We start from the raw sequence: 10,997 nt of genomic DNA, 5'->3' as shown, positions 1-10,997 counted from the left end.
GCTGTCTTATGCGCTGTAGTTTGGACTTAATATTGAAAAGGTTTTGCCAGGAGTTGTCCTTTGTCGATCTTGTATGAGCAAGCGGTTGTGCGCGTAACATCAGTGAAGCCCGGCTTGCACCAGTCGCTGACAAAAGAAAGACGCGTCCAAGCTTCAAGTGTTCTGATTATCCCCGACAACCCATTTTTTCTCTTTTATTTGCAAGCGAAAACTAACTGACACCGAAATTCTTAGCCTTTAATAAAGAAACACCCAAAGCGGAACAAATACACCTTTCGATGCCTGCTGTGTACTACAGTAATCTCCACTTGCCGTTTTGAAAGTAGTTATGGTATGTATTTGGACTCAATTTTGGCAGGGAAGGTCAGTTTGTAAAACCCTCTTTTGGAGAACCGGGATGTAACCTTAAACTTTTCTGCTGGCCGTTATCTTTTGAGAGTTGTTTGTATGAAACGTTAAGATGGAGAGTTATTAATTTGACAGATAACTAAAAAATTATATTGTCGGGTTTTCGGTGTTTAAGTGTTCCGAGATAACGTACGCCTTTGAAGACCACTGAGTAGCAAGATACAACTTTGAAATAGAAATATTTTCTAACAAATAATTGAAACATCAATCAACACTACTCAATTGAGTTATTGAACGTCTCTACGAAGAGTTTTAGTGAAAACAAAAAGCGAAACACAGGATAACATAGAACAATTATATTTCTCTGTCATTCAATTCTCATTTTAGAAATACATAATTTTCAATCATCGTCATCATATATATAATATATCTGGGCTAATTTTAAAAGTCTATCTATTTGCATTTACAAAATAGCATCACATATAAACAAAATACTAAGAAAATGTCGTTATTACTCAAATATGGTACATCATATCAACATCAACACCTTTTTTTTTGGAACAAACTATTTTAAAATCATACAAAAACGGCGGATTCATCCATTTCTTATATCTCCTTTTTGAAAGGAAGATTGTGAGGAGAGAATCAACACACGAAGACAAGGTCATCTTGAATGGGAACTCTGTAACATGCAATTTCTATTCAATGAATTTTTCTATAAAAACTGAAAGTTTTACAAACTTTCAGAAAATATTACCAATAATTCTCTTTTTATGGATTTTGCATTGTCTAAAAATACTAGTCAAAAGCGCTATCGAAGGGCAACGCAAAACAAAGCAGTGGTTTATCAGTTAACATTGTCCATTTCTCTTTCAACGTTTAACTTGAGTGCATATCCATTACAGGCTGCGACATCGACAGGACATTTTCAGATGAAATTAAAGTGGGCGAAGTTTGCGTGGAAGGTATAAGCTGCGTCCCCGGGTGTCCTGGATGACCCGGGTGGCCGGGGTGATGAGGATGTGCGTGGGGATGCCCAGGTGGGGGCATCATCATGGCATGAGGATGTCCAGGGATGTACATTGGCTGGGTTTGGTGTACTGATGTTGGAGGCATTGGTGATCTGTAGGCATGAGCTGGCATTTGAGCATGCATCGAATGTGGCCCTCCTGTCATTGCAGACATGGGAGGAATAGTACCCACTCCACTCACAGAGGGATCGCCGCTTTGAATGTACCCTCTTGGACCAAAATGTGCTGGCTGTGGAACTCCACCGTCAATGTGGTAATTTGGATGGGGAGGCGGGTGATGTTGCTCTGGATAATAGCCTGGGGGTGCTCCTGGAGGCCCGAATCTTGGGCCTGGGGAAGGAAGACCTTGACCTAAAGAGTTTTTCCGGCGTCTTGACTTGAAAACGGTGACAACCGGTGACTTTCCTGCTCTGTTTGAGGCATCAATCATCGGCTGAACAATACGTCTTCTTGCATTGATGAACCTGTAAAATGAAATCAACAATTTCAATATTAACATAAACCGAAAGCACACAAAAGGAAGCTACCTTTCAGGAAATGATATGACAAACTTCTCAAATATTCTTTCTGTCGTCAATTTATGTTAATTTAACTCCTTTTGTTACTTTTCACGCCAAACGATAGACAATTTTTGGGCTTTCATACTACTTGAAACGATCTATTGGTATCTTTAACTTTCCGCACTCACCAGTTGTTAACTTGAAGAATAGTCAATCCGGTTTCTTGAGCCAAAGATCTCTTTTGTTCTTCTGACGGGTACGGGTGCTAAAAAATAAGTTATTAAAAACTCGTTTAATCAGTGCACTAGCAAGACCATTGTGGTGATGCACAATTATCGTACTGAGAAAAGCTATAACTTCAAGGGATAACTTCAAAGGAAAATTACAGTAACAAAAAACACGACAAACAGATACGACTTCCGCAATTATTTTAAAACCAAAACAGAAGTAGTCAACTTGAACTGACTAAGGAAAAACCCGGCTTAGGTTATTATCAAGATCAACCTTTCAAGTACAGTTCTTGAGAAGGTAAACGCCGCGAGACAGGTCTTGATGAGGAAAAAGATGCCAACAAGTGTCTTCTTTTAAGATCAATGTATCCACCAGTTCAACTCATTTCGAGTTGTCGTGCTCTAACAAATTCAAGACCCCTGGCGTTAAAGAAGAGTAATTGTTCAGTTCAATTGTGCTTTAAGTATGTTGTAAATGAAAAAAAAAAGTCTTTATTCGAGCCTTTGTGAAAAAAATTGGTAGGTTCCATTAATCTTTTTAAGAGGATGAAATGGGCTCTGCTTTTGGTTTCTCGGTGACTTAAATCATTTTGTGGCACCAATCAATTGGGGTACAAAACAAAAAAAAACATTGCCATCAAAAGCTGAAAAATTCTGTCAGTGTTTGGTGTTCTCGAATGAACTTTGCTCATTTTAGGGAAATGTGTTCAAGCGTCAATAGACTGCCAAGTACAGTAATGGCGCCGCGAGCGAATCTTACCGTTAAATGCTGGAAAAGCCATGCCTTCATGATATTTGTCGCTGCTTTAGGGAAGATTCCTCGTTTCTTCTGACTCTTCTTTGATTGTTCATCATCCGTGTTGTCACCCGTGCCATCTTCCGAACCAACAGACGTGTTTAACGAAGGGTCTGAAATAAAGAGGCACGCCATGTTTTCTATGAAAATACTGTCGTTAGCGAGAGCCACTTCAAGACCTTATTCTGTTACACGTCGTATGTACTAATAGAATATTGAAGAAGACAGTAACGAATACGACACGTTGTTAAGGCGATCACATTTGCAAGTTTCATCCCTTGATGCACTTGAAAAGATCCAATGGTATGGGCGGGCAGGTTTGCATACGCGAAGGATTAATAACGTTGTGACAGCCTAATTTTCTCGTGAAGGCCTCGAGGTTAACACTTGCATTCTGCCAAAAAAGAGAGGCTTATAGCAACACCTGCTACGCTAGTTTCCTGTCAAAAAAATCACAAAGACCTACTTGACACTTTCCCAGAGCTTTTTCCAATGGCTTTATTGGTGTCACTCAATATTCGACAAGCCATTTCCTCCAAACACATATTAGGGAAACCACTCCAAGTTCCCATCGAAAAGATGATATGGATAAGAGCTTCGCGCCGTGGACTGTTGACTTTAGTGTTCTCGCCAAACAATGAAGAAGGCTGACTGTTTTTTTTTTAACTTTGCTGGTTGCCGAGATCGACTTTTTTTAATACACGCCACACCTTGCAAACGAGTCCCCGTACCGCTTGCCAACCGCGTTAGTTTCTCTCACAAATGCATGGCATATTCTGCCCCTAAGAAGCGACTATGCAAATAGTGGGTGGAAATAGGAGGAAATGTTAGCTCAGTGTCTTGGATTAAATAAACATCACGAAAGAATGCTAAATACGCCAAGTCAAACTGCTTTTCAGTGGAATTGACATCTTTGAGAAAACGAAGCGAATCACAAGCAAACATCTGGTAGCGAATTGAATAGAAATGAATGCACGGGAAGCGTAACATGAAATTGCACCGCGATCGCCAAAAAGAAATTGCAATGGGACAGTAAGGTGGACGCTCAACCCAACAGGATTAATAATGATAGAGACCTAAATCCTTCTTAGAGTACACGAATAAATTTGTCAACCGAAGAAAAAAAAGGGAATTTCTTATGCCGACATTAGGATAAAAATTCTCATTTTCATTACCGCGCAAGAGCCGAGGTATTTGGGGTTCTTAATGAAACTTCAGAGAAAAGTCACACTGACTTTCGTGTTTCAGCTATTTTAACCGACAGCGGGTCTTACAGAGAGATTTTCCCGTTTCACTACTTTGACAAGAAGCAATTAAGTTAATCGGACGCTATCAGCAGGTTATAAGGTTTGTCTTCCTATCTGAAAGCACCACAGACCAAGATGGGAAACTTGAGCAGGATTTAAACTGCCCTTAACTTACCGATAAGACCCTGAATAGCGAGTCGATCCTAAAATCCGAGTTATTTAGGCTTAATTAATTTGTTCAAGAAATATCGTACAGATAAAAGCCCAGGGCTTTACCGTCGTGAGAAGAATTTACAACAGCCAGGTCCTCGAAACTTGACACTCGCAACACTTGCACGCTGACAAAGCCCATCACATTCACTTAAATACTTACAACAGCCCTTAGCAATACTAATTCACGTTGCTCTTCTTTCACCTGTTATGCGCTCGTGACAGCAATAGAGCTCTTGAAACTGTTTTCCATGAGGCATCTTTGAGAGGGCATAGAAGGTACCAATTCCAAAACCACTTAACTACGAAGGTGTTTCACAGGGAACGATTTGAGGCGTAAATGCGGTCCTCCCCGAGAAGAGTTGCGCTCTAATTTGGCAGAGCTCGTTCTTCTTTGTTTTTCACTTCGACAATCCCGAAACTAAACCCCGGAGATTGTAGATATAAGTGACGACAAAAGCATAATGAATTATTGGTTGACACTACTTCAGGAAATTACTGGAGGAAATTGCAAGAGGCTATCTTGTCAGATTTATCAAAGAATCAGAAAATACTGTCAAGAATTGAGACAATGACAGAAAAGGATGGTACACACACTCATACGTGAAAGGCAAGCTATTATCGTTTTCAATATTTTTAAAATACACACATTTTCCAACTTAAGTGAGCTATATGAAATCTTGACATGGAAAGCAATGGACAAACGGTGTCGAAAAGCTCTTGTCAAAATTGTTCGTAAACCTGATCTGGCCCTGCGGTTCATTAACATTTTGGCTCTATTCCTGGGCGATATAAATTGCTGATTAGTGGCGAAGCACAAACCCTCAAAAAACCCTTGTTTCTGACAGGCAAAGACATTTTTATAAATATTCTTTCATCCATTAGAAATGATTTCTTCAGTCTTCGCTATTCAAAGGGCTTGATGTTTGACACTTGGTAAACGAAGATGGCACATCTGTTACTTGCTGTTAATTTTATCGTCCTTCTGTTGTCAAAATAATTTCTTCAAACGGTTTTTTTTCTTTTGTTTGGATGTACAAAGCGAGCTCGGTTTTGCCAAAAAAAAATTCGTCCGCTTGGCCTTAATTGTAACTTTTCTCTGACAATTAGTCATGTTTGCACTAGAAAATATTCTTGTCACTCCACAATCAAAAGAAGGCGTTCACTTAAGCGAGAAACACGCGATAAGCTTTCCACAAAATTTTTGCAGCTCATTTTGAAGTCTCATTATCTCACGCTGTCTGTTTATAATTCCCAGAGAAAAAAAAAAAACAGAAACCATCGCGGGAAAACGTGCTGTGTTAAAAAGTGTTTTTCTTGTGATAGCAAACGACACATAATGACTGCAAGCTCATGCATATGCGAGAGTCGAAGCAAAATTTACATATGCCTTCTTCCCGTGAAAAGCGTAAAGTGATATTCTCTTTAATTACCAACAGAAAGAAAGCCTTTGTGCAGCTGTGTCAACACAGCCATAAAGCTTTCAACTCAATAAAAGGCCACAAGAAAAGGCGTTAGCTGAACCAATAATTTTACTGTTCAATCCCACTCTTTATATAATTGCCAACGTGGATCACAACAATACCCAAAAGCTACTCATTTAGCATAATAAAGGACCGATAAAACAGTCCCCCTCGATAAATTCGCCTTTTAGTGTTGTATTATTAAAGACATTATTAAAAAGACATCGAATACGGAAACAATTTAATAAAGAAACGATAGAAACGTCGCTTTTAATAAAAGCTCTTGCCATTTCCTCACCTTCCGGAGTCGTTGGCCCATCGACCCCAGAATTTGACGGCGGACGGGAGGACGATTGAGAATTGGATCCAGAGCCGGATGGTTCATCTACCTGCCCTGTTTGCCAGGCCTGAGGATTCGGAGGCTGAAGGAAACAAAACGAACAAACTTAACTGACTACGCCATCGCGTGCACTACTCTCGCAACTCGCGGGGCAACAATTGTAGTGTTTTTACAAAAAGTTGACATATAAACGAATGGAAAAAGCAAAGAAAGAAGCGAAACCGTTTCCACGTTGACTTTACATTTTGTCAAAAGCAATTGTGAAGAGGTAATTGACAAAAATCCCTCCTTCGAAAAAATTGACTGTCACGCCAATAAAATACAAGTTTATCGCCACCCATTCGTTAAGTCTTGCCATTCTTTGCCCTGTCGGTTGTCTGAGAGCTCGCTTGTTGTACCTGTCTTAGGTGAAAACAGGTTACCATTCAGTTGTTGTGTTTCCTGTCAGATTCAAAACGCTGAGGTGTGAAATTGATCCGAGATAAATTCTTCTGTGTACGGGTTACGAAAGAATATTTTTCAACACGTCAATCGACCGAAAGGGTTGTCTAGGGAGTAAAGAGCTTTTTTTAAAATAAGTTGACAAAGCGAGACGCCATCATAAATATCCAATTGGTGCTCGATACATGATTTTTTTTTTTACTTCATGTGACCTCCGGTTGTTTTACGAACTGTCGTTTATATACAGTAACCACACATCACTTTATTTTAACTTCTCATTCAAAATAACTTCATCTCGTTGGACAATAAAAGTTTTGGAAACATCGCCGCAGGGCGTAAGGTAAACACTGGCTAGTCAGTGTTCATCAATCAGGTTATCCGACCTCGACAATATAAACGGTTTGCGCGCTGCTGGCTATTTCTGATTCTATCGCGCTACGGTCACATTGCGGCGGTATCATCCTACAGACTAATAGCCATTCATCCACTTAGATGATAATGTGATGTTATGAGAGAAATTTACACCTCCAAAAGGCTATCACCCGCATGACGAACAGTTCATGGCGGTCCCTTCGCTATCTTAGCGTTTCGCTGGTTTCAAACTGTGTACGAGAATGCACCATGTTACAGTACCTGTGGTAAAGCACTTTCAGGCGGTGAATCAATGTCTAAAGTATCGCTGTCGCTTCTGCTTTTTCCAATGTTCTCCTTCTCGTCCATAACAAGATCAATGGGCATTTTACCCTTTAGGCAGGAAATGTAGCGCTTACAAAAGTTGTCGCACAGCTCGTGCACCTTTAAGAGAGAAAAAAAGGTGTAAGGGAATATCGTGCTTCTTCTGTAATTTAACAAAGAGCCTCAGGAATTGGAAAGCATTTGTTAGCATTGGCTGCAAGAAATACCTTGAAAAATCCATCGAATAAAAACAAATGACAGCGCAAGATTAAATTTCTAAGCTAAGATAACCGTAATGTATGCATTATGTAAATTATCGTCAGAAAAATGTCTGAAGTTTTTCGTCTAGATACAACGAAATGAGCGCATTTCGCATCTGATCAAAAATGCTGTTAAACTGTTTGCTTGCATGGTTAGCTTTAATCGATGCGCCAACTTTATGGCTGAATGAAACTCATTACCCGAGACACCACAATGATAAATAAATATTTTCGTACCTTTTCTAGTTCCAGTAGGTGAAATCTCAAAACCTGGATCGACTGAATCATCTAGAAATAAGACGAGGAAAAAAATGGGAAGGGAAGTAAGACGAATTCTTCATACTAAGAGTCTTGCGGCCGATGGTGCACGAATCATTGACTGACTACTGTGCGTGTTTAAATCAACGTATAAACGCGGCGAAGCATGTGGCAACATTTTCTCTTATTTAAATGCAATCAACCGGGTTTGTATGAATATTTTAAGACGTCCGCCTCCGAAATGATAGCTCACGGTTTGACCGAACGAAAACAACACTTACCAGACTGTCGACTTCGTGGTTGGACGAAAAAATCGTCTTGTCGCTTCTGAACTGAAGACACAACAATAAACGGAAACCATTATGAGATTTCGTTCACCTGACGATCCCGTGAATGACTTGGAAAAATACAAAATGTAGCAGATCAAGAGACAACTTTAAACGATCACGTCAGACTAGTATATAGCCAACTGCCCGTCCCCTTAAGGCCTGGGGGAGGTTTGTAACAACATAGTGCAACAAACTGTACCTGCTTCGAAAAAACCTGGATATCCTCGTTGAATGAGGCCGAAGAACAGACATCACCTCCAACTGCTCCTGGTTCGCGAGGAGTACAAGTTGCCAGTTCGCATTTCTCGAAAATTAGGGCGAGGAGTGGGAATAACGAATGCCTGCCGGTGGAGTTAAAGCATCCATGTTAATGAAGAGTCATGTCAATAACCGTTCACATAATGTTAGCGGCGATGAAAAAGCCCGTGATCGCGACCCTGCAGAAATGAAGAATTGCATAGCTCGATGGAAACTCAAATGCGTGCGCTCTTTGAATTATCAAGTGTAACTCTAGCTAATGCAAAGTTTGACAGCCCCGGAGTGATCAGTGAGATTCACAGATAGGTCAGTCTATCGCCAGTGAGTGATACATTTAGCATGACATGTAAATCAAATATCAGACCCGGGAGCTGATCTTATGAAGCCTACGTACCCATATATTAACTCCTTATCTCGTTTATGAATATCTGAAACAGCGTTCATTGCACTCGACACTCCTCCTCCAGTGGCAGGCGGATGATGGTACGGTGAAGTGGCGCTTGTATGGTTCATATGCTGCATTGGAGCACCGGAACGATTGTGATCGTACATTGAAGTTGCAACGTCCATTGGGTAAGAGCCCACTTCATCATAGGGCTGCAAAATTAAACGATTTTGTCAGCTGTTGCGAAACGCCTCCTACAAATCAGAGCGCAACAGTGAGGATAAAGAGGACAGACTAGATGCGCGTACAATCAGCACGGCACAGGTCGGTTTGACATGCAAAACGGAACACTCGCCTACTGACCCATTGTGCCATACGATGCGTTTCGAGTCCGCTCCAGGGTTACGAGCCGCACTGTGGAGGATTGTTATCGCAAAAAGGCTGCAATATTTAATCCCGACTTCTGACAATCAGTTTAGGACTAACACAGTTGGATAGCTTTCTAAACTTACAACCCGTCAACTCAATGTAAGGAAAAGATGTGTACGGCCGTCAACACAACCAGTAACGAATTGTCAAGCCTGTCTCGTGGCTTTTGGCCACACGTCTGTCAATCACCTTTCGAAATCTCCATGGCCCCTTGTCACTTACTATCTGAGAGAGATTTCGAAGCTTGATCAGAATCGTGAAGAAAATTCACCGCTATTATCTTTTACCAGATACTCCTTCATGCGCGGAAATTTATTCAGGAAGGACTTAGGGTAGTATTAGACGTGACAATGTGTCTCAAACATTAATAATCTTTTCTCTTAAAATAGAACAGCGTAAAGTACTTTGCAGCGGAGGCAAAGCCATTAGTCAATTCTCCTGGGTATTTTCATAAGAATCAACCACTTTTCAATAATGCCTGGTGGAACCAATTAGATTGGCCGACCAATCAGGAAACAGCTCATCCACCAAGCCAAATAATGTATCTAAACATTTCAATTTCTATTGTCTAAGCCATCGTGGATTTTTTTTCGCAGGACCTGGGGCGTGTCGTATCTTTCAATTGCATACAACAAAGTAATCGAGTGCGATTTTGAACATGTTTCTGAAGGCCCAATGACTGGCAGTTTATTAACAAACCGCTCGAGGCTTGCTTTAGGCATGTTTTCTGCGAATGCATGTTTCACATTTCACACCCCCTTTTAATTACAACACAAAATAGTTTACAAATGTCTCGATGCCTTGGGAAGCGTGTAAAACAACCCATTGTCGCAAAATGATTGACAAGGTTCCTCACACCTGCTGTTAATTGGCTTGACTTGGGAAGAAAAGCTGGAAAGCCCATCCAAAACAGCACAACATGGACTTTAATTCATGTATAAAAAGCTCAAATACAGCTGACAGAGCGACTTTTCGTTCACAAAACCATGCGCGCTTTAATTTTGTAAAAGTATTTAGAAATTTGGCCGAACGTGCTACCATTATTCGCAAGTGCCGTTATTGAATTTGGCGTAAATTGAAAGTAATTTTGACGGATTGTATTTCACTATCAATTTCCTTGTCTGTTTGATAACCAAGAAACGTGACGCCTTTTGTCAAAAGCTGTCAGAAGGGCGGAGAAGATCGACATTCGGATGAAAACAACGCATTCTATCGAAGCTGCTTTAAACCACATTAGATACTGTGTACTTGTCAGAGCTTGCTGTGAAGCCTATTGTCATTAAAGTGAGCTTAAGTTGCGTTCTTTTCAGAAGCGGCCCTGTAGTAAATTTTCCTTTGATAGTGTTCGTGTGTTCAGTGACAGGGGACCGCTGCATGCCAGGCATGTTTGCGCTCTTGTCCCCAGAGCGTCTGCTTGTTGTTTTACAAGCCATTATCGTCGGGCACTCTTCGAAGGCTCGTTTACAGCTCAGGCAAGTGTCGTAGCCTCATCTCCCTGTTCCCGGTTCGTCTTCAAACTGTCTGATTTGGCCATGAAAATTTTTCGTGATAAGAGTTCGAGGCGACCGCGGTGTTTGTGATACATGGTTACCAACTGAAATTGGACACTGCTGAATGCCACCTACAAGTCAGAACAACTGTTCTTGAATCCGCTTGAAAGATTGAAAGAGAAATTCAATCAAATGGCGCTTTTTACAATATTATTTCATACGCTTAAATGCGCTATTTTTAATTTCCTTCGATTATTATTTAGAGTTGAGAAGCTACGTACAAGGAAACAGTCAACAGAAAGGAGGG

At 40.7% G+C, this 10,997-nt stretch overlaps 1 protein-coding gene across 9 annotated transcripts in view; it reads right to left on the bottom strand.

The window, feature by feature from the left end:
- Positions 1–689: 689 nt before the first annotated feature.
- The window catches only part of LOC137979411 (homeobox protein Meis1-like), a 49,115-nt gene continuing 38,807 nt past the window's right edge, over positions 690–10,997 (bottom strand). For 7 of the 9 annotated variants that reach the window (XM_068826667.1, XM_068826670.1, XM_068826668.1 and 4 more), the window contains 9 exons: positions 8,781–8,983; positions 8,328–8,469; positions 8,081–8,131; positions 7,779–7,829; positions 7,240–7,401; positions 6,124–6,247; positions 2,870–3,018; positions 2,068–2,144; positions 690–1,843 (listed from right to left, as the gene is read on the bottom strand). In XM_068826667.1, coding sequence (XP_068682768.1) covers positions 1,228–1,843; positions 2,068–2,144; positions 2,870–3,018; positions 6,124–6,247; positions 7,240–7,401; positions 7,779–7,829; positions 8,081–8,131; positions 8,328–8,469; positions 8,781–8,983 — 1,575 coding nt within the window. In that variant the 3' untranslated portion in view covers positions 690–1,227. Of the gene's footprint in view, positions 1,844–2,067; positions 2,145–2,869; positions 3,019–6,123; positions 6,248–7,239; positions 7,402–7,778; positions 7,830–8,080; positions 8,132–8,327; positions 8,470–8,780; positions 9,026–9,134; positions 10,809–10,997 lie in introns of those variants that run through there. The other 2 variants (XM_068826672.1, XM_068826673.1) reach the window with 2 other exon arrangements.

Source organism: Montipora foliosa, chromosome 12, assembly GCF_036669935.1.
Source record: "Montipora foliosa isolate CH-2021 chromosome 12, ASM3666993v2, whole genome shotgun sequence".
Classification (NCBI taxonomy): domain Eukaryota; kingdom Metazoa; phylum Cnidaria; class Anthozoa; order Scleractinia; family Acroporidae; genus Montipora; species Montipora foliosa.
Note: the sequence above shows the minus strand (reverse complement) of the source record. Positions and strands in the feature narration are given on the sequence as shown.